A 21,818-nucleotide genomic window follows, 5' to 3' on the forward strand; every position below is an offset into this window, starting at 1 on the left:
TAAGGCATGCCCTTCAGTCTAGGGGAATATGGTCAGGGTGCTGCTGTGCTCCGGTGATTTCCATCTAGTGTAACTGCCTCTTGGGGGTGGGGTGAGGGAGGCATTAGTAATTGAAGTTAGAACAGCCTCAGGGATGCTCTAATTTTATGGGAAGGGCCAAGCCAATCTGAGGATCGAGAGACATGCAAAGATGGCACATGGCCACCGTTGCCTCCCACTCAGGTCCTATCCCAAGAACAGCTCAGCCGGACCAAGGATTGAGCCCTGAAATTCTGCTGCTCAGCCAAAGGAATACCAGGGCATCATCTATTTGGTGCCAGTTCCCATTATGTAATGTGCATACATATTCTCAATGGAATATCAGAGTTATCTAACATAATCCAGTGCAGATGTCCAAAGTCTGATTTGATTTTTTTTAAACATCATAACTCAAACCCAGTCAAACTGGATTTTCACTGGACCAGGGAAAGGACCATCTACAATTTACGTGCTGTACACCTGCCAAATTTCAAGTTTTCCATCACCTTCTGCTGAGTTGCTAAAGCTATTTAAAAAAAAAAACCCCAAACTTGGCTGCAATCATTTTTTCTTAATCGGGGATGGGGACGGGACACTTTTTTCAATCCCTCTATGCCTGAAAATGGCTCATCTGTTTTGCCTAAAACCTCAGGGAGCCCGCCCTCCCCTTTTCTGAAGGTAAGAACAAGCATAGCAAATTGCAGCCCCAAAGTTAAAAATTCGAGAAAGTTACAAATGAGTGAAAGAAGATGGGAATAGTTGGGACCATTCTAGTTAAAGTTGCCAGTGCACACCTTCTGTAGTGTCACTTCCTTGTTGATTTTCACAGCCTATGAGTTTGAGTTCTCTCTTGTGCCTGTTATCTCTAATACTGGTGTCTGCCCAAGGCAGTGACTGTGTGTGTGTATCTATCTATACATCTATCTGTAGGATTTTTCCCATTTCTGTTCTCTAGATTTGTATATTTTGTTCAGTGCGCTGTATGTTTTCAGACACATAAGGGAGAAGATTCTTCCCCTGAGGCGTTTACAATCTGAATAGGCAGCACGCGCATGAAGGCTAGGGAAGGGCTGCAATAAAAAGCAGAGGGATTGAATGATGAAGTGTAAGGGCTTGCGTTTCTAGTGAAAATGGAATTGTTCTCTTGCTCGTTTTGATGCTTTCAACCCTGCAGCTGCTGCATTAGCTCCTACGCCTAATTGCAGTGTGACAGTTTGGTCCGTTCCCCCCCCCATCAGAGTTACTGGGAGGGAGGGGCCTATCCAAAGCTACTTTTAAGCAGCGGTTTTGATGAGACTACTGTACAGTATTATATTTTATCATCCTTTTTGGTTGTCATATCCTCTCAGTAGGATGAAAACCTCCTTATCTGTCTTGTTTTGTTAGATTCTCTGAGAACCACTGTATGATTTTCTTTGAAGGCTAGAGTCTTTATAAGCCTTTTTGAAGAAACTAACTTTAAGACACTTAAATGACTTTCGTATTGGTGTGAAGAAGAGAGCCTGGAGTAGGATCAGATGTGTCACTGGTTCCTCATGGCTGCAGCTTTTGACTCAGTCACCATCTCCATCCTAAAAACTGAGCTTGTACCAAAGCATATTCCTGGTAGTTCTGTGCCTTCCCCTCTACTCTTTCAATTGTGCTGTGAAGAAGTGCCTCCTTTCTCTTGGCCCAAAGCATCTGCCTGTTGCATATTCCACAACACTCGTTTAAACACATCACTGATGTTTAGCGAAAACACGCAGAGAAACTATGAAATACACAGGCGGTGGAGCAATCTATGCTGTTAGCCTTGTGCGGTTTAAAGCTTATTCTGTTGCCAGAGTCCCATTTTTGAATGGTGTTGTGACTGATTAAAATTGTGTACTTGATTTAAAGTGGTAATACAAAGATGTCACTCAGTTGCACCAAACAGCTACTGATTTATCATACAACAAGGTCAATTGGTTAGTTAAGAACTAGGAGAGAGTTCTTAGCTGGGTGTTGGCAAAGTGGGCGTGTAATCAGTCTGTTCACGCTGGCATTGGACAGAACCTTGGTAAATAAGTTCTGTTAGGCTGGTCCAGGAAGGAGGATCCAGGTTTGGGTCCTGAATATCTCAAGTGCAGCAGTCTTGAAGTGTCCCGGATGGAGCCCTGTCCATCCATCCTTCAGCTGAAAGGATGAATGCTATCAGTATGCAACTTTACAGAGTGGGAGAAGAGAATTATGAAGGAAAAAACAATTTAGCATTTTCAGATGCTTTTTTCTTCTCTTTGCTGCTCTTGGGAGTTTTCTTTTAAACTTTTTTGTAAAGGACATTTTGCAAGACAGTGAAGGCACAAATTGTTAAAACAAATGTTCGTTTTCATAACTGCTTTAAATCTGTATTACTTAGTTTTCCAGCTAACATTTGCTAATGACAAAATAAATTCAGCTGTCCTGAAGCCATTTTCCCTGTTGAGCAATCAATGTTGTGCTTAGTAGGTTGGTTATAATAACCCCCTTGGTAACAATTGTTAGCTATAAACAGACCTTTAGTACAATCTACTTATTAAACATTGTCATATGGATGCTAGGCAAGTTCTTCTGAGGCTGCACTCTGCACACCAAGATTTGCTTACTGATTCATTGGAATCATTACGGCATGTGCCGATAGGATTTGGTGAACAAAAGAATATTCTGTTTTTTTTTTAAAGGTTGAAAATATTAGTTTGCCTGATTAATGTTGTCACTTCCCGCCTTGAGTGATGAAAGTTGCATGTGCAATCTCAAATCTGTTATAATAAGGCTTTAATTGCATGCCCAGGATAATTCTCCTAAACAGTATTCTCTACAGTTCTAGTTACACAGGCTGCAGCTTATGTATTTTTCATTCTCACGTATGTACACTGTCTTTGTCATCATCTGGCTTCCTATATGTAACCTTGTCTCTAAGGTATGTTTGTTAAACGTGGTCAGCAGACATGCACTGCACATTTTGTTTTCAGTCCTCAATACCTCTCTGTGTAGATGCAGTTTGGGAGAGGAGGCAGTTACCTACAAAAGTGAGGCCTTATTTGCACTAGAAGGTTGTGCTGCTTTAACTATACTGATGTCATTAAAGTAGTGCAAAACGCAGCACCCGGCAGGGATGCACTTACATTAGTATAAAGATGCTTTACACTGGTAATAGGTCTTCCTGTACAAGAGGAAGAATAACTATCACGATCTAAGGCACCTTTATACTGGTATAAGTAGGGCTTTTACCAGTATAGCTATTTCAGTTAAAAAAAATAGAAAGAGAATGGGGGCGGGGGGGAATCACATCTCTACCTAGAATAGTTCTACTATGAAACTTGGAAGTGTCGCCCTGCCTTAGCTGTTAAGTGAGGTGCCCTGCATATACAAGGAAACGTCCGGTTCCTTATGTACTCTTCAGCTAAAGGGCTGAGATGGGCCTTGCTTGGCATTATGAGGCTAGTACCATGGCGCTCAGAGGGTACGCAGATATTTAAGGTTGTAGGAGAAAACTGTATGATGTCTGAGAGCGTGACCATAATGCATCTGTACAAGGGGGTTGAGGGAAAGTTACACGTGACCTTCAGGCTGGCTGCTCCTGACCCTTGAACATTAACTGTGCAACCCTTCTATTCCCCTAATGTAGTACTTAGTGGAACTTCCTAGAGCATCCTTTTTATAAAGGAGAAACGATAGACAAAAATGCCATAATCCTGACAGTTTGGCTAAATACTGGCAGAATGGCCCTGGGCCAATCATCTGATAAGGTATCAAGCAGAGAGCCCTCTCCCATCTAACTTTAAATAATGCTAAGCAGGGCAGGCTTACCTTAGTATAGTATACCCCAGCTATGGCATTGCCAAGGAGTACGAGAGCAGGGTTTACCTCCTGTGCTCCTTAACAGGTCAGCTGCTGTAGAAGCTCCTGGCTGTCGGGGGTGGGGGTGGACCTGCTCAGGTTTGCCCTTGCCTCTGTCCATGCACACCTTGTAAAGTGCATGGCTGAGTTAGCTGTGTGTATTGTCTGGCCTTAGCTACATGCTTCATGAGCATAGCAGTAAAAATACACTGCACATGCATTGCATGCAGTTTTGAAAGGGCCCTAACTCAGTCAAGTTGAATCCAGTTATTGCTAGAGCTCTCAAAACGATTTTTTTTAATGACAACGATAACCCTGTCAGACTTCGTCTACCTGCTGGCATTTCAGCTACAAAGATTTTAGTCACTCTCTTTGATCGGAAGAGCGGCCAGTTTTTTGCTCACATTTTGAAAAGAAGAAAAACCACTTTCAGCCAGAGACCAAGCCTGGAGATTTTCATGACAAAAGGCAAAACGCTGGGACATGTATGAGTAATTGAAAAGTGGGTTAGAATAGAAACCTTTCTTCATGATTAACTGGAGCGGTCATTGCTACTGTCATGAAGAACTAAAATGTTCAGGATGGAGGAAGCACAGTACCTCTGCCTACAGGCTGGTGCTAAGGGCCTTGGAGTTAGTACAGTGGAAGGGGAAAGTGGGTTTTACTCCTCCCCCCTGTTAGACTAGGGCATGAAATACAGACGTTAACTGTCTGACATCACCTTGAGAGAGAGACAGGGAGGGTGAGGTAATACCTTCTTTTGGCCCAATTTCTGTGGGTGGGAGACGAGCTTTTGAGCCGAAGGAGAGCTCTGTGTAGCTTGAAAGCTCGTCTCTCTCCCCAACAGAAGTTGGTCCAATAAAAGATATTACCTCATCCATTTTGTCTCTCTAATATCCTGGAACCAACACCACTACAACAGCACTTCAAATGGCATCATTTTTGTCCTCTTGGCAAGTTAAGGATGCCTCTTCAGCTTCCTGGCTGGGCCTAGATATTGCAGCGTGAGAGACAGCGCAGCTCACGCAGAGTTCTGAGACTTTGTTGGTGGCCAGGTTTAATGGGCTAGTGCTGAGGATGGAGTGGCAACCTAGTTCGTTCTTTCAGTTACTAGCAACACCGGGTGTGCATCCAGTAACTGTATTTATCTATGTGCCTTTAATTCCATCTTGGCCTTTTGGTGATAATCAAACCATGGGAACAAAGCTAGAAGGTTTACATTCTGATATGGACAGAATTATAGTTCCATAATGAAACCTCTCCCTGGTGGCTTAAAAAACAACCAACCCTCCCTCACTGATTACAGTGCTGGGTGCATGACACACACAGGCGACTGTTCCCTTCCCCTGCTGCCACAGACATTTCAGTTCTGTCATTGCTACCTGTGTGACTCTTGCCTTCCATTGTCCTCTCTCCATTGGACACTGGGGAGTGGTGATGGGCCACGGCCCTGATTGACTCTTGTAACTGATGGGCATGATGCAATTTTATACGGTTGCATTATATCTTGTGCTGCAATTCATGTGTTATGGGAGCCTCAGTAACTGTTATCTGTGAGGCTTTGCTTAATTGTTTCCATAGTAAACCCATGTTTTCAGTAGTTTGTATCTTTTCTGCAATTTTCACCTTTGAGTTGGAAAATTTCTAACCTTGGTGTCTGTTGGAAGATGACCTGTTTTGGAAAGTTTGAGTTAAAATGGTTCAGCTGTGTTTGAGAGCATATGAGAGAGGAGATACTTGCTCCGTAATGTAAATAAATGCAGTTGTAATGTTTTCAGAACAGCTTTAAAGCTAAAATGGTTGGAGAGTAAAAACAAAACATAATCTGGTAGAGAAATAGCCCTTATTGGGGGATAGTGGCTTTGGAGAATTCTGGTGAAAACGGGGTTTGTTTTGATTTGACTGACTTGAGACCTGACTCTTTCTCTGTGTACGTGCAGTAAAGATAGGATGATATTTTAACTCTTTGAAGGTGGGATATGCAGCACGCCTGTATCTAAAACTTAATTGCATACTGCAAAATTTACTGTAGGTTCACAGTGAACTAAAGGGCTACGCAGAAGCCTTTGCCTCGTTCACTGCACATCTTGCAAAGCTGGCCAGATCCTCCCTAAGGTGTTCAGGCCACAGTGTTCTGGCTGTGTGACTATTGACTAGTTACTGTATGGAATTTCCAAAAGCCTAAAATGACTAAATTTGAGAGAGAGTTTGAGATCATGACTAACTGTATAGTAGTGTGTATTCACAAGGGGGTAGAGTTAAGGTGATATTAACTTTCTTCTCCTAATTTGTGGGTGCTTAACAGTCCCACTTTAATGTTTTCTTAATGTAGATTTTAAATATAACATATTTAATGGGAGTCTGTTAACTGAAACTTCAGTTTTTTCCTTTGGCTTTCTTGCTTTTTGAGCAGTCTGTTTACTGAGAGTTCGTTGGTTTGTATTTATGATATGCTCTTTATAGGCAGGATCTGATGGGGGGGGGGTTAGTGTTCATACCTGTGAGTAAGGGGTTTTTGTGACTTTTGTTTTCAAATTGAAAGCTCTTAGAGACTTTAAAAGCCTCTCAAGGATCTTTAACTTTCAGTGCTTCAGGAGGCAGCCAAAATGAAAAAGGAACGTTTTTCAATTCAATGTTACAATGGTGAGTCTCTAAAGTTTCTCATTCTACAAACCATTTTTTTTTTTTTTTTGGGACAGAGCAGTATGTGAGTAGGAGAGAGTGCTTTTCATGAACTTAAATCCTTTCTTAGTACCTCACTGTGGTTCTCCATGGCTCCGTCTGCAGATCACTTGCGGCCAATGAACCATTGTTCATAGCCATTGTCTTAAAATCTTACTTGCTGCGCTGCTTTTTCCTCCAAGCAGGTGCAGGAAATGGGAGTCAACAACGTTAACTCCCCTTATGCTGAGTTATGTAAATTGTTTAGCCTAACTAAAAGAAGGCTGAGGGGAGATATGATTGCCCTCTATAAATATATCAGAGGGATAAATACCGGAGAGGGAGAAGAATTATTTAAGCTGAGTACCAATGTGGACACAAGAAAAAATGGCTATAAGCTGGTCATCGGGAAGTTTAGACTTGAAATTAGACGAAGGTTTCTAACCATCAGAGGAGTGAAGTTTTGGGATAGCCTGCCAAGGGAAGCAGTGGGGGCAAAAGACCTGTCTGGCTTTAAGATTAAACTCGATAAGTTTATGGAAGAGATGGTATGATGGGATAACATGATTTTGGTAATTAATTGATCTTTAAATATTCATGGTAAATAGGCTCAATGGCCTGTGATGGGATGTTAGATGGGGTGGGATCTGAGTTACTACAGAGAATTCTTTCCTGGGTATCTGGCTGGTGAATCTTGCCCATATGCTCAGGGTTTAGCTGATTGCCATATTTGGGGTCGGGAAGGAATTTTCCTCCAGGGCAGATTGGAAGAGGCCCTGGAGGTTTTTCCCCTTCCTCTGTAGCATGGGACACGGGTCACTTGCTGGAAGATTCTCTGTTCCTTGAAGTCTTTAAACCACGATTTGAGGACTTCGTAGGTGAGAGGTTTTTCGCAGGAGTGGGTAGGTGAGATTCTATGGCCTGTGTTGTGCAGGAGGTCGGACTAGATGATCATAATGGTCCCTTCTGACCTTAGTATCTATGAATCTTTATATGGAATGGGCAGCTGATCAGTCTGGTTGGGGAAAAAAACGTTTTATTTGATAAGAACCCTCCTTCATAAAGTTTACTCCCAAAAAGAGGTTTTTGGAGTGTGTATGTTTGAAGACAAGTTTACGACAGTTTAAAAAAAATTGTAAGAATATTTTGAAGTGTGTATAAAAGCAATAACCTGTCGCCAGGTGCAGTTTTACTGCGTGTTCGCACTCCCTGGGGTAGTTGAAGGATTACATGGTGTGTAATTATACACTTAAATGTCTAAACTGCTTCATCAATGTTGATATCTGGAATTTCAGCAAATTAACTAACTGAAGGATGACTCAAGATAAGTTACTTCCCAAAGAAATAAGAACTGCACAGCTGTAGAACTAAAACACCATGCGTTAAACCGGTAAACACAGGCTGTGGTACAGCGTCCGCCATATTTACCATGTGATGATAAATGCAATAATGCATAACAGCTAACTGTTACCTTTTCCGTGTTGGGTGGTTTTCAAGTGCTTTTAGACTTGGTGATGACCACAGTACTTGTGGCTGGTTTTGTCTGTAAAGTGCTCTGCCATTGCATGTAACAGAAAAGTAACCCATCCTGACAACAGAGAATTGGCTGTTTTGAGGTGCCTGTCTGCCCTATGTCAGCCCTTTCTGAAAACTGCTGCCTTCTTGCAGTTAGGAGTGTTCTCACTTGCCCTCCGCCAAGAGGAGGGAAGTAGTTCAGTCCACTATAAATCACTGGATGAGAACTGGTGGTATCTTCTGAAAGGGTCTCACTTCTAATCACTTTTGTGTATTTAAGCCAGTGAAGAAAAAGAAGATAAAACGAGAGGTTAAGATTCTGGAGAATCTGCGAGGTGGCACCAACATCATTAAGCTGATTGACACTGTCAAGGATCCAGTGGTAGGTATCAGTATGTCCTGAGGTATCTTGTGTGCTGGGCTTGTCTTGAGCTGTAGTCTGTGGGGTAATTGATGGAAATACATGTTTCAAGTGCAAAACTCCTGTTTGTTGCTGGTTGTCTTGTCATCTTAGCCTTCATCTTGCTTTTTACATCTTCCCTCACTGAAGAGCAGTGTTGGGTTTTTAGGTTCTTTTGAGAATACCTAGATTTGGGTGACCTGGTAATCTTCCCTGTACGCCAAAATCCTTGATTCCCTTTCTGTATCTAATGATGCCTCTTGAATTGATTGGTGTGGGGGGAAAGCTTGGTGACTCAAACATGCCTCTCTCACACGTGCCATCTCTGTGTCATGGCCACTTGAGGCTTAAACAATGGTAAGATTTGTCCAGGTGAATTGATAGCAGATGCTCATCCTCCCACTTGGTTACATCTTGTTGTCTTCCTACTTAACAGCTTACTGCTTATTTCCTCTTCCTTAGAATCATAGAATATCAGGGTTGGAAGGGACCTCAGGAGGTCATCTAGTCCAACCCCCTGCTGAAAGCAGGACCAATCCCCAATTAAATCATCCCAGCCAGGGCTTTCTCAAGCCTGACCTTAAAAACCTCTAAGGAAGGAGATTCTACCACCTCCCTAGATAACGCATTCCAGTGTTTCACCACCCTCCTAGTGAAAAAGTTTTTCCTAATATCCAACCTAAACCTTCTTTCCTTCCTAAATAATATTTCTCTTGTTTGGTCTGGTTTGTTGTTTAGATGCTACGTTTGCCCCTTTCCCAGAACAAATTCTTTGGTTGGGGGATAAGGGAAGGGGTTGTTGGGTGGGGTCACATGACCTTCTAGTTCATTGACAACTGCAAGAGAAAATGATTAGCAAGTTCTAAGTATTAGCAAGAGAATGATACAATTTCACTTATCAGCTCAGCTGTGAGGAGATACATTTCACATTGCTGTGCACTAACATCTTGTGCTATCTGTGATCAACAAGCTGGAGGGGGGAAAGCGTGGTGGGAAATGCCTAGCTGGTGCTTGCTGTCTGGGTAATAAGCATGGTTTGTTCCAGCGCACTTCGGTGGCAGAGCGGGGATTGTGGGAAGGAAAGTAAATGCAAGTGTTTTTTGTCAGTCGGAAATTCTGGGGCTCAGAAAGGGCAGAAGGTACTGCTCTTGCAGGAAGATGGCTAAACCATTCATCTTTCTCTCTTGCAGTCAAAGACCCCAGCTTTGGTGTTTGAGTACATCAATAATACAGATTTTAAGGTGAGTCTGTCTTTGTACTAAAGTGGGGGAGGTGGGAGGTGTCATGGTCCTCTAAATTTGCCATGCACCAGGTTTACTGGAGACCCTTTGAAAAGCCAAGTTGCTGTTGACAACAGTGGGGAGATAATGGATTTGGTCTATACACTAACTTCCCTTGTAACTTCAGCCAACACAGATCAAGTATGGCTCTGAGAAATAAAACTCGAAACTGCTCAGCTGTCCCTCCTTGTGACTTTGAGGAGTGAGTTCCAAGGATACAGGAAAATGGGAGAGTTTACTGCATTTCCTAGTTACCCTCTCTCAACATAGCAACTGCTGCTGTGCTGTATTTTAAATCTAAGTTAATCCCTCTGCTATCATACTCTATTTATGGCAGGGCTGTTGATGGAGATGGTGGCATTGATTTGTATAGAAATCCTGCAGAGCTGGTGTGTAGAGTCGTGACTTAAGGTCTGAAAGAGTGTTCTCACTTGGAAAGATCATAGCCAAGGTCTGACATGACTGTCTTGGAGGAGATGTAAAGCTTTTCTCCAGACTGCTGTATATTCTCTGCCTTTGTGTTAGGTGGGGAACTGAGTGGAATATTTCTCTCTCCTCTGGTGAACCTCTCTGAGTTGGTCCATCAGTGAGCATATTTGCTACTGTAACAGTTTCTGACTGGGGGAAATGAGCTAATCTGCAAGAGAGTTGTGTAGTTAGTAACTTTCTGAAGTAGGTGTGGTTATCCCTCCTTGCTCCAGGTGCATTTGTATCATAAGTTATTAACTCTGCGAGATGGCCTTTTAATGAGTCATTTATAATTAATTCTAACAGCCATCAGTGAACACCCCACTGTCTCTGAGAACCGTTTTCTTACTCCATATGTAGGAAAATACTGTACTGCGATGTCGAATAAGGTGACCGAGTGTGGGAACTGTTGGTGGACGCGTGCTTCTTAGGATTTAGGCCTCAAGTACTCAAGAAATGTACAAGGAATGTCACTGGGCTGTTGCCAGTACAACTTGCTCTTACAGAGAGGAGCAGAACTTGGTCCTTCACGCCCAGATCAGCAAGGGACAGATTTTTAAAGGTATTTAGGTGCCTAAAGATACAGATAGGCACCTAATGAGCTCCTATTTAAATCAATGGGAGTTAAGCACCTAGGTGCCTCTATGTATCTTTAGGTGCTTCGAAACCTTTGGTCCCAAGGTTATTACATTGCATCCCTTTTGCTCTCTAGTGAATTTCTCTGGACTCCAGGATTGTCCCAAAAGAGCTCAAATTCAAGGCCTTTCAGAGGTGGAGTTGCTAGAGTATGGGGGAAAGGAGGAGAAGAACTAAAAAGAAGAAACCCCCTGAGTTCAGAGCTTAGGGAATAAGTGTGCCCTGTGCTCCACACACAGCATTGCGAACTTATGGTTTACCAAGAAGCTGATTAACCTTTTCCCTCAAGATGGGACTGCTAGCAACTTTGGCCCCAGTCACTGAAAACATGCCGAAAGGAATAAGGAAGCAGTATATTGGCCATGTGAAAGACCTGCAAGTTCTCTAAGCCTTGTGGTTCAAGATTGCATGCCTGGCTTCCATCACGTGGGAGTCAGTGTAGTAGCGAGTGGTGTGCTACTGTGATGCGCATGTAGTTAATCTGGCTGCAGCGTTCTGGACATTATTTACGCTATGTACGGATTTAGCAGGGAGACCAGAATATGGTAACGTGCAAGAGAATCTGTCCTGCGAGTGTTTGAGGGGAAGTGAGCATTGCCCCATTAAAGTGTTATGCAGCAACCTTTCTGGGCTAATTAAAATGACCTTGATTTGTCTGGGTTTAATTTGAATCAGCTGGATTGTGCAAACAGTGTGTACTGTTCTGAACTATGGGCTTCTGTACACACCAAGCATGCTGACTCTAGGCATTTGGCCCCAAGGACATAGCCATTTTGGTTGATGGCTGGAAATCTTTTGAAGTACTTGTTACGCTTTATTTACACTTTTTAACAAACAGCATGAGATAAAGACAAGTCCTAAGGAAGCAAATCCAGTTGTTTTTAACAAGGATCCCTTCTTGCTATCCCAAAAAGCCACAAGTGCCTAATAATCTCTCTACACAAAAATCCAAAGCAGGGCATATTTCCAAGTCAGTGATTTGATTTTCAGTTCCCCAGCTGGTGTAGCATCCGGGGAGATATTAGATATAACAACTCAAGACAAACACCCATCAGGGATGGTCTAGATAATACTTAGTCCTTCCTTGAATGCAGGGGACTGGACTAGAAGACCTCCTGAGGACCCTTCCAGTCCTATGATGCTGTATTCTATGAAAACCTACCCAGTTCTTACCAGATAATGCTGTCTCCTAAATACTGTTCTAAACATAAAGATATCTGGGAATAATGGTCAGTGGATACAGTAGCAGGGGACTTAAATGGTCTCTCCTGATGGTTTGGTATGGATTCTGTGCCACATTCCTAGCAAACTGTCATTCCCACCAAGAACAGGAATAGTTGCTTGTTTTATTTTCCCCACTGATTGCAAGCTAAGTTGTGCACTGTTATCCATGTTGTTCGTATCTGAACAAGACATCAGAAGTTGGATTGCTGAGTTGTGGCCATTGCATCAGAAGAAATTAAATTGTTTTAAAATGAATCATTAAAAAGTAAATATAAAAGCCTGAGCCTTGAGGATCATCAAGACACAAATGAGTCCAAGTTTTAAAGATTCTTTACTCTCTGACTTCTGCTGATTGATATGAGACAGAACTGGAAAACTTTGCTTGAAACTGAAAATATGAAAATCCTGTCTACACCATGAGACATTCAGCCTGGCTAGGAAAGAGTAGTATATTTGTAGCCTAAACCTCAGTTGCCTTGTTTAGGACCTACATTTTTTGAGTTTGCAGGTTCATGTATTTACATGCACAGATGACTGAGTGCCTATCTAGCCAATGCATGTGCAAAAATACACAAGAGGATCTCTCCTTTTAAAATAAAGCCCCAAAATCTGTCTCTGTACTAAGACAGGAGCGAGGTGCTTGGAGGATTGAGTGAAAACAGGTCCAAGAATCCTCATGTCAGTTCTCACTGGCTCTCCTTGAACCTTATTAATAAGATGTCTGGAGACTGAAACTGGAAGCTTTCCTTCCTGTTTCAGTTTTTTCCTTCTTTCTTTCAATGGTTCGTGTTTCTAATTCGAGTGATAGGGAATTGTCCTCTTACTCATTTCGGTGGCATTGGTCCATATGCTAAATGCTTGAACTTGTGATTGCTATAATAACTTGTACACCCAATGGCAGTGTGACAACCTTGTGTGTGTGTGTGTGTGTGTGTGTCAGAAAAAATTGTCAGAGCATGAGCAGAGGGTTCTCAAGCTAGTTCCAAGTGACTGTTTTGACCATGATGGGCCACTGCCAAATATTTTACAGTATTACATTTTTATCTTTCTCTCGCTCTCATTTGTAATATCCTCTTTGAAGCTAGAAAATGTCCGTATTGATCTTCTTTTCTGGCAAATGCTTTCCCTCGTGCTTTCAGTGAAATTACATTTTTGCTTAATGTTAATTGCTTGTTACTCTACTTGGTTAATGTCACTTTTTTTGGAGCAGAAGCATCGCTAGTGGTATCTGCATAACCCTGAGAATAGTGCTGCTTGGACTCCCTCAGCTGCCTCGTGGTCTGTCTTTGCAAGAGAGGAGCCTAAAACATTGTAGGACCTACCTAAACTAAAGCTACTGGAGTTCCCAGATTTAGTGACTCAAACTTTAGAATCAAAGGAATTTAAATATTTTAAAACGATAATATTTGGATTCTGTGGTGATAGGCGGCCCTAGAAATACCTTAAGTAGATGAATACCTTACTTTTTAAATTGGTCAAATTATAATCTTAAACTGCTTAATTGTATACCTGTGGGCTTGATGAGCCAGAGTTTGAAAAATCATACTTAAAATTATTTTCTCACGTGAAACGGAATGTCTCTACTTAATGAGTGGCCAATATTTCTCTTAAATTCTGTTTATACTCATGGTTATCTTTGAGATCACAAGCTACCCACAAATGATTGCCTTTAAATTGTGACTTCAGACCAAATGAAAGTCAGGCAAATGGGTATTAGGTAGAGGCACAAAGTGCCCATTGTCTTTCTGCTTCCAGTTGGAAGTTAAAACAGCTGACGCACCTCTATGGTCCCAAACTCCTCCCTTCTCCCTCAACAACCTTCTAATGATGCATATTTGTGTACTACCAGAAATGTGTGGTGCTTCATAGGTCTGCAAGATAATGGCTCTTGCCCCAAAGAGAAAGATGGAGTCTTTTGAGCAGCCCTGCACAGGTTGTGCTATCTTATTTTTAGTAGAGCCCACTTTGACAGTCAGGAGTAGAGTTTATAGGCTGTTTAGAAGAGGTGTTTGAGAAAGAGAAATGGCAGAGGTGCACGGCAGATCAGGAAGGGAGATCTAAGCTGTATGGGGCAGAGTCGAAGAAAGTGAAGAAGCTCTATCCAGATAACTTTTGGAGCAATTGGGATTATATCTCTACCCAGGGTGAAGATGACCATAGAATATGAAGATGGGTTAGCTGGTCCCTCCTCTTTCTCGGTGTATGGGGTGATGCAGGCAGGCTGCTAGGACTCCTGTGTCCTGGGATTCCCTTTAGTTCTATTTTTCACCTCTTGAGTGACAGCTTCCCTGCACCTTCCCGCACGAGCTTATGCATATTGAGGATAAATATAGTTTCCCACTACATTTGCAACGCATAAATGGGATATAAAGGCATGAAATAAAACTGTTTCTTAGCTTAGCTATAAACACCAGCAGCCAACAGGCAAATGTTTTTTCAAGTGATCCCACTGGAATGCTTTACACCTCCAAGCAGCACCCCTTAAATGCAGTACTATGTTGAAAAGTCCTAAAAAGTATAGCGCCTTATTCCAGAAATCCGTGCCCCCTGCGTAGGCAGGCAGATTAGCTCGCTGTAGTGAGAAAAAGTGTTCACTGATTAACTCCTCTTAGCTCTGCAGGGACCAACTTGGCTCAGAGAGGGAGGGGGAGCTGGTTCCCTCTTGGGCATCAACAGAATTGTTCAAGGACAATCAATTCCATCTGTACAAACCCACTGAAAGCCCTCGAGGGCTGTACAGGTGTCACTGAAGGCCTGATGGGCTTGTGGAGCCTTTGTTGCTGGTGCTGATGTGCGAGAAGGAAAGAGACCAGTTTGACTGGCAGAGCAGAGCCCACCTTCAGTTTGAAGGGCTGGCAGTTAACAGAGCAGATGTGAACAGAAAGCACCGAGATACAGAGCCTCACAGTGATGTTTGTGTCACTCTTCGGACTAAAACCACACTGAGAACAGAGCATGAGAAGGAAACTCTGGAGAGGGAACTTGGTGAGAAAGGGACCTGCCAGTGCTCTGTAAATAGTTTAAATAAAGAGAGCCTGGAACCCTGTTGGGAGGATGTTCATTTTATTTCTCTCTCCGTGGACCCAGATTTCCCAAACCTATATTCTTATTGGTGCACCATGCTTTGGAGACCTTGGCTCTGGCTTTAAAAGGCCCTGTGCTTAGCAGGTTAAAAGGGTGGTAGAAACAATCAGTGGGCGTAAAATGGTACAAGGGAGCTTGAGAGAGGAAGGCTCAGGAAGAGAGTCTTAAAATACCCCATTCCACCTTTGTGCTAAGGAGTCCATTGAGCAGTAGCGTGAGCTCCTCCAGCAACTCCTCTGACTTTCTCTTGTTAAAACGTAGGGAACTGTTCTGTATTTCATGTTCCGTTTGCACAAGGAAGGGTGTTGAAAGAGGCTGTTGGGCAACAAACTTCAGCTGAAAAGGCAGCCTAGCTTCAGGGGAACGGTATGGGGAGAGGGCTGGGAGGGACAATAATTAGAATACCTTCCTCAGGCTAAGAAGGGGAAAGAGTTTATCATCTCTTTCCTACTGTCTTCTCTCTCCTCTTGGGAGAAGGCAGCCTGAAGTGGGACTAAGGAGTGAGAGCACTTGGGTCTCTCCCTTGATCTGACATAGACTCCCTGTGCTACTTTGGCAAGTTGCTTAGCCCCAAATGTCATTTAGGTACCTTGCTCCCATTGAAACCAATGGGAGTTAGTTACCTAGGTATTTTTGAGGATCTGGCCCTTAGTCTCTCATTTTCCATCTGTAAAATGGGAAGAATAATCTGTCCCAGCTTTCTGAAATCTGCAGATGAAAGGTGGTATGTTAATGAAGACAATTATGGTCTGTCTTTCGTGGAAAGATTAATTTCATAACCCCCCCCCAACTTTTCAAAATGGCTTGTTTGAAAACTAAATAAATTTTCAGATGAAAGAGCTGGGCTCCACTAGCAATAATGTGCTCCAGGGCATGCGGAAGGAGGCTGCTGGTGTGCTGGAGGAGAGCAGACGGTGAGCCCCAGTAGCTGAACAGACGCCCTGCTGTGGCTTATTGCTGTATCTTAGTCTCATCCTTGCTGACTTGTGCCTGCTTCACTGAGTTGCGCTTGAATGTTAGGATCACCCTAGCTCACGAAAACAGAATTTAGTCTGCACCCCAAGAGGCACTAACCAGGTCCTGCGCTGTACCTGTGTTGTACGTCGCTGGATGAGCAGGCAGCTTATTGGAGCAGGGATGGTGAAGGCTGGGCGGTTGAGGTGTGTTGCTGAGGGTGCCTTAGGCATGGGCGGTGACTTGTTTACCTCACTCTTCAGCATTTAACACCACACCGCGCCAGCGTTGAGGAGAATTCAGGGTCTGCTCTCTTTCCTTTGAATGTGAACTTCAAATCACCATGCTGCAGTTTTCTTGAAACTACTAGGCAGTGCCCTGAGTCCGCAGCTGGCTTTGAAGTTAATGAAATCAAACAATTTGACTGGGCTTTGAGGAGATGCTTGTTTATTAAAAAGGAAAAAAGGTTAAGTCCTGGTGTTTTCTGTAAAACTCAATGTGCATGTCATGCTTCGCACAGCTGCTGTTTCCTAGCACCATGCTGGGCCTCTTGGGAAGGAGGGAAGAACTCACCCCATGGGGTAGGAGCAGTGGAACAGGGTTGGGCTGAGGAAGGTGCCGATGATGGATATAGAGTGAAATGCTAAATCTGTGCTAGTCATGACCCAAGGGGTGGCTCACGCTGGGCATGACTGGGTGACAAAGACATTAGTGGTATTGCTGATGAGTTATGGTTTTAAGTGCACCCTGCGTCTTAAATGCTTCCCCTGCTGCTTTACAGTAGCCGTGATTACTAATCCCAATGGGAACATAGAGGAAAGAGTGAGACCGCAGTAGATCACTTACACTGCCAGTATTGAACTCAGTACTGTGATCTCTTTCCCACCTTGTGATGGAGTCTCTGGACTACTTTTCCCTTCCGTATTACTGTCTCTGTCCCTTTGCAGCAACTGCCACTCCAGCCTTCTCGATCAGTGTAGATCGTCTCGATACGCAGAGGAAACGTGAAAGCTAATATTCTCCTAAGCATCTATCTGCTTTCTGATGTTATAGGGGATCATCCAGTTTAGAGGAAGCAAAGGGGCAATGATGAGTCTGTAGGATGCCGACATTTCCCACTGCGGAATCTGTGCCCTCATTTCCATGTACATATCCGATTAACCAGAGTAACCCTACACTGACACCTGACATTCCTTTTGAGTTCAGACGCTGGCTCCCGGCATTAGAAAAGGATGCAGAGTGGCTTCAGTACTTGAGGAAGTGGGGGTTAGGAACTAAAAGGTGCAGTTTTAGACTAAAACAATCAAGATCTGAATATTTATTTGCCCTTCTCTTTCTCTCCCACAATCTGTTTCAGCAACTGTACCAGATCCTGACAGACTTTGATATTCGGTTTTATATGTATGAGCTGCTCAAGGTGAGTGATGGTCGTGAAGAACGATCAAAGGCCATGGAGTCGGGCTGGGGGAATGAATGTCTCTGAGGCAATGGCAGAATTCCTGGAGCAGCCCACTGGCAAACTGACACTTCGGCTTGTTTCCTCTCTGGTAGTTAATGCAGAATTGTTGTCACATAACAGAGCCCATTTGGGAGGGTTGATGTGAGGAGAGCAAACTAACCAGCCCCCGTGGAGGAGAGAAGAATGTGGGAAGTTCAGAACTGAACTGGGGCTCTCTAGTTGTCTTTCATACTGTAGGTGGGCTAGGCATGGTTGGCATTATGCAAAGCCAGAGGGGTTGGATCACCAGCCCTGTGTTGTCTTGATACTGCAGAACCTGAGTGCATGCACAAGAGGGGCATTTTCCTGAGCTTTTACAGAACTTGATTTGGTAACCCCAATTGTCCAGAGTCACCAGGGCAATTAGGGAGTTGGGTGGGAGGTAGGTGGCTTCAAATATTCCTTCCCCTGAATGAGCCTGTGGTTCAGAAACAAGCTGGCTCGTTAAATGCTTTGAAATCTTTCAAAGCCCCTGAAGTTTTTTCTGTCGGTGGGGCTGAGGCTTTAGACCCTCATGGCTCTGCTGGCCTTCGACTTACCTCTTAGGGTAACTAAGGCCCTTTGAGTCCAGACCGAGAAACTTACAGTAAGGCACCTATTTGGCTGGTACTTCTTCCAAATGACAGAGAGGGAAGAAAAGGGATGAATGACATCCTCAAGGGAGCAGTGTGCGCCCTTATGCTCCTTTGAGTTTTATTAGACACCCCACCCTCCCCCCTTCTCTCCTGAGGCTTGTGGGCCATCATGTGGCAGGTCTTTGAGATCTGCTGAACCGTCTCTATGGGATCTCAAGCTTCAGTCTGAAGGAGCTAGCAGAGCACGTCGGTTCTCAAAGCTGTGTTCTGGGCACTCTCCTGTTGAATCTCCACCAAGGCAGCCGCTGTTGTCTGTATTGGTTCCCAGCAGGGCAACTGGATTATTAAAACTGCCATTTCCAGGCCGCCTGGGCTGGCTTTGGGTCTGGAAGTGTCGGAAAAGGCTGTCCAAGCCCTGGAGTGTCCACTCCGGGGGGCCAGTGACTCAAGATGACCACTTGGAATAGATCTCCTAGCCACCCCACGCTGTGGTTACCCATCCGTGTTCCCAGTCCTTTCAGGGAATAATTGTGTGCCTGTCTGGGAGGGAAATCCCCTTCTGATTGAACTCAAGACATGCTATGAAGCTCCAGGCTGCTTCTATTTTTATAGAAATGAGGGAGAGGAACAAGGCAGGTTAGACAAACTGCATAAGGAATTCAGCTCCACAAACACAACAAAGGCAGAGAATACATCGTCCTCTTCTAAAGCCTTCCATGTGAGGATCTCCAAGCACTTGACAAACCTTGATAGATTTAGCTCCACCATCCCTTTGAGGTAGAAAAGCTGCATGCTTCTGGCTCATTACACAGAGAACAGCTGCACAGGGACGCAGCTAGCCCAAGGTCCTCGAGCTGAGAGTAGAACTCATGTCTGTGCACTCTCTGCTTGTGTTTCCTGCCTTGTGCTTTGAACTACATCATCATTCGTCCCATAGTGTTCAAGTCATTATGCGCCTTGCACAGGTGTGATCTTTGTTTAGAAATTATTGGTAGATCCAAGCAAATTCTGGAGTCTCAGAAGAAAAGCCATCCTCAAAGGCCCTAAAACATTGAGCAAATGATAGAAATCACTGCATTCCTGGGGAGTTCCTCTCCTGCCAGCAGTGACAGCGGAAATGACGGACAGTCACTTGTGGTTGTGGGACATCTCAAGAGCCAGTGAGATAGCTCTAAAGTACATGCTGGGAGCACAGATCCAGGAGTCGGAGCCTTGTATGACAAATGAACCAAGTGTAGAATGGCCCCTTCTCTACCGGCAACATGTCTCTTCTGCCGCAACCAGGATGGTGAGCGAAACAAGGGTAGTGGTTCTTCATTGTCCTTCACGTGCTGTACTCTCCCCATTCGGGCACACCTACTTTATTGGCTGGAGAACCATGTGCTACATCATGGACTTTGGTCTGTGTTTACTGGTTTGTCTAACATGACTGTATATTGTCTGTCTGCCAGGCCCTGGATTACTGTCACAGCATGGGGATCATGCACAGGGATGTCAAACCCCACAACGTCATGATAGACCACCAACAGAAAAAGGTACTTCTGCAGTGGGGCACAGCGTTATTGAGGGTTCGGGGCAGCTTGAAACTTTGCCACCACAATGTCCTTACTCTAGGCTGTGGCTTTCTTGTTCCCAGCCCTGACCACTCTCTCTCCCCGAGCGAGATCACTTGTACAACACGTCTGCTGGGGATTGTCAGTCTGAGCTAGCACCTTTTACTTCTGCTGCCTTTTCTCTGAGCGCTGCAGAAGCAAAGTGCTCTGACTTGGCCAGAATGTGTGGGGATTGCTTCTATTTACTGCAATTCCTCCGCTTATTTGGGGAGTAGTTTCCAACCCTTGCTAGAAGAGAAGGGTCACTGCTACCACCTGGAAAGCTTGGGACGGAGGGTAAGAGAAATAGAGGGCGGGGAACGGGGCACAAGTGGGAGGTCAGAGGGGCAGAAGTTCCTCTGTTGGACAGTGTGATTGTTATGAGTGTTCTGTTATGACATCCTATCTTGTCTGAAGAGGACATGGATTTTATACACTGGGAACATAAGCTTCTCCTGTCGTTGGATCCAGTGAAGTTATAGTCTCAATACAGAGTTTTGCTTTCTTAGGGGATAGGAGATATTGGTGCGTTGGGGGGTTGTGGGATCTACCAGTTCTCTAGCTTTTGGGGTTTTTTTTATTATTTTTTAAACCTACTAAGTAGAAGACCCTTCCCCCAGTTAAATCCCCAAAAGCCAAGAGGCTCAGAGTAGGGGCTGTTGCCCCAGCCCTGGCTCATCTGTGTGTGTGGTATTATGCGAGACCACAGTATTTTCAGAGCCCTCGAGTAACTTCACTCCACTGGCTTGAGCGCTGGGTCCTCTTCTGAATTCTGTAGCTATTTTAGGTTTCAGATGACTTTTTTCGAAGTGTGCGTGGATGAAGTTAGTGGATAACCTCCTTTCACCTGTGCTCAGGCTTGATCTCCTAGGTGAAAGCCTGTGGTTTATCTGCACAGGCCTGCCATGTGCAATACCGTGGCCTCTTTTTCACGTGTCTCCTCTGTCATTTTTGACGCACACTGGTCAATCCATGGGATAAAATAGCTTAGTGGGTACTTGCCCATTGTGTCAGAAACCTGATATCCAGCACTGGAGTGCCATCTTAACTTCATGGCTGCATGCGGCAGTGAACTGCCGATTTACCCCTTTCTCATTTGGGGTGGATGCTGCATATACCAAAGGGACAGTGGTATCTCAGGGTCTTTCCCTCCATCTGGCCAGTTCAAGTGGTGCCATAGAGTCCTCCCACCTGCACATTTCTCCTGAGCTGCTAAGCCACAGTAGCGGTCTCCCAGCTGATGCCAACAGCTCAGGGGTTGACAGTCTCCCAGGCAGTTATAACGCCATCTGCAGGTCTGTGCAAGTGTGGTGCAGTCTGCATTTCTCACCCGAAAGGGCTGCTCTAGCCAGTGACTCTCTCGTAGCTCTTCCCACTTGTTAGCATTGATGCTGCCTTTACACCCAGCTGTGCTTTTGATTTTTGTTTAATGCGGCTGGTTGCTGCTTGTTCCCTAGCATCCAATTAGCTGTCTTTTTATTTGACTGGTGGCGTTAGTAACCGATGAGTCACCCAGCAATAGATTATTTGATTAGGGTTGCCGGGCAGAGACTTCGCCGAGCCCTGGTAACTCCACAAAGCCCTGCAAATAATCGAGTGAGGTGGCAGCATGAGCAGAGACAAGGCGATACAGCATCATTGCACAAAGGGCTCCGGGCTTTCACCAAACAGTTGAAAAAAGCTTTGGCAGACTTGGCTTCACCTGACTTGTTTGTACTTGGCAACGAACCCTGTTTGCTCCTACTCTGTGTGTTTCTCTCTATTGCGTGTTTAGTTGCGGCTCATAGACTGGGGTTTGGCAGAGTTCTACCATCCAGCTCAGGAATACAATGTCCGCGTGGCCTCGAGGTACTTCAAAGGACCAGAGCTCCTTGTGGACTACCAAGTAAGAGTCTGCATCCAAATGGCTACTTAGTGTGTTGCTTATGGTTGCACTCAGGCCACTTTTGGTTTGTCCATTTGCCCCCTGGGGGTTACCATGTTAGAGCAACTTTGCCATGAAGTTGGAAAGCCGAGAGCCTCCTTTGACTAGGGGTCTTTTGGGGCTTGGGTCTAAGGTGTGTGTGGCCTTCCTCC

At 44.4% G+C, this 21,818-nt stretch overlaps 1 protein-coding gene across 5 annotated transcripts in view; it reads left to right on the forward strand.

Moving 5' to 3' along the window:
* The window catches only part of CSNK2A2 (casein kinase 2 alpha 2), a 41,573-nt gene that overhangs the window by 5,089 nt on the left and 14,666 nt on the right, over nucleotides 1-21,818 (forward strand). For all 5 annotated transcript variants that reach the window (XR_013634465.1, XR_012154455.2, XR_012154454.2 and 2 more), the window contains exons 3-7: nucleotides 8,312-8,413; nucleotides 9,622-9,672; nucleotides 17,435-17,494; nucleotides 19,602-19,685; nucleotides 21,517-21,627. Coding sequence is in view for 2 of the 5 variants with exons in the window: in XM_073307363.2 (XP_073163464.1) it covers nucleotides 8,312-8,413; nucleotides 9,622-9,672; nucleotides 17,435-17,494; nucleotides 19,602-19,685; nucleotides 21,517-21,627 (408 nt within the window). In the remaining 3 variants the exon portion in view is untranslated. The remainder of the gene's footprint in view (nucleotides 1-8,311; nucleotides 8,414-9,621; nucleotides 9,673-17,434; nucleotides 17,495-19,601; nucleotides 19,686-21,516; nucleotides 21,628-21,818) is intronic.

The sequence above is a fragment of the Lepidochelys kempii genome, chromosome 12, assembly GCF_965140285.1.
Source record: "Lepidochelys kempii isolate rLepKem1 chromosome 12, rLepKem1.hap1, whole genome shotgun sequence".
NCBI classification, from domain to species: domain Eukaryota; kingdom Metazoa; phylum Chordata; order Testudines; family Cheloniidae; genus Lepidochelys; species Lepidochelys kempii.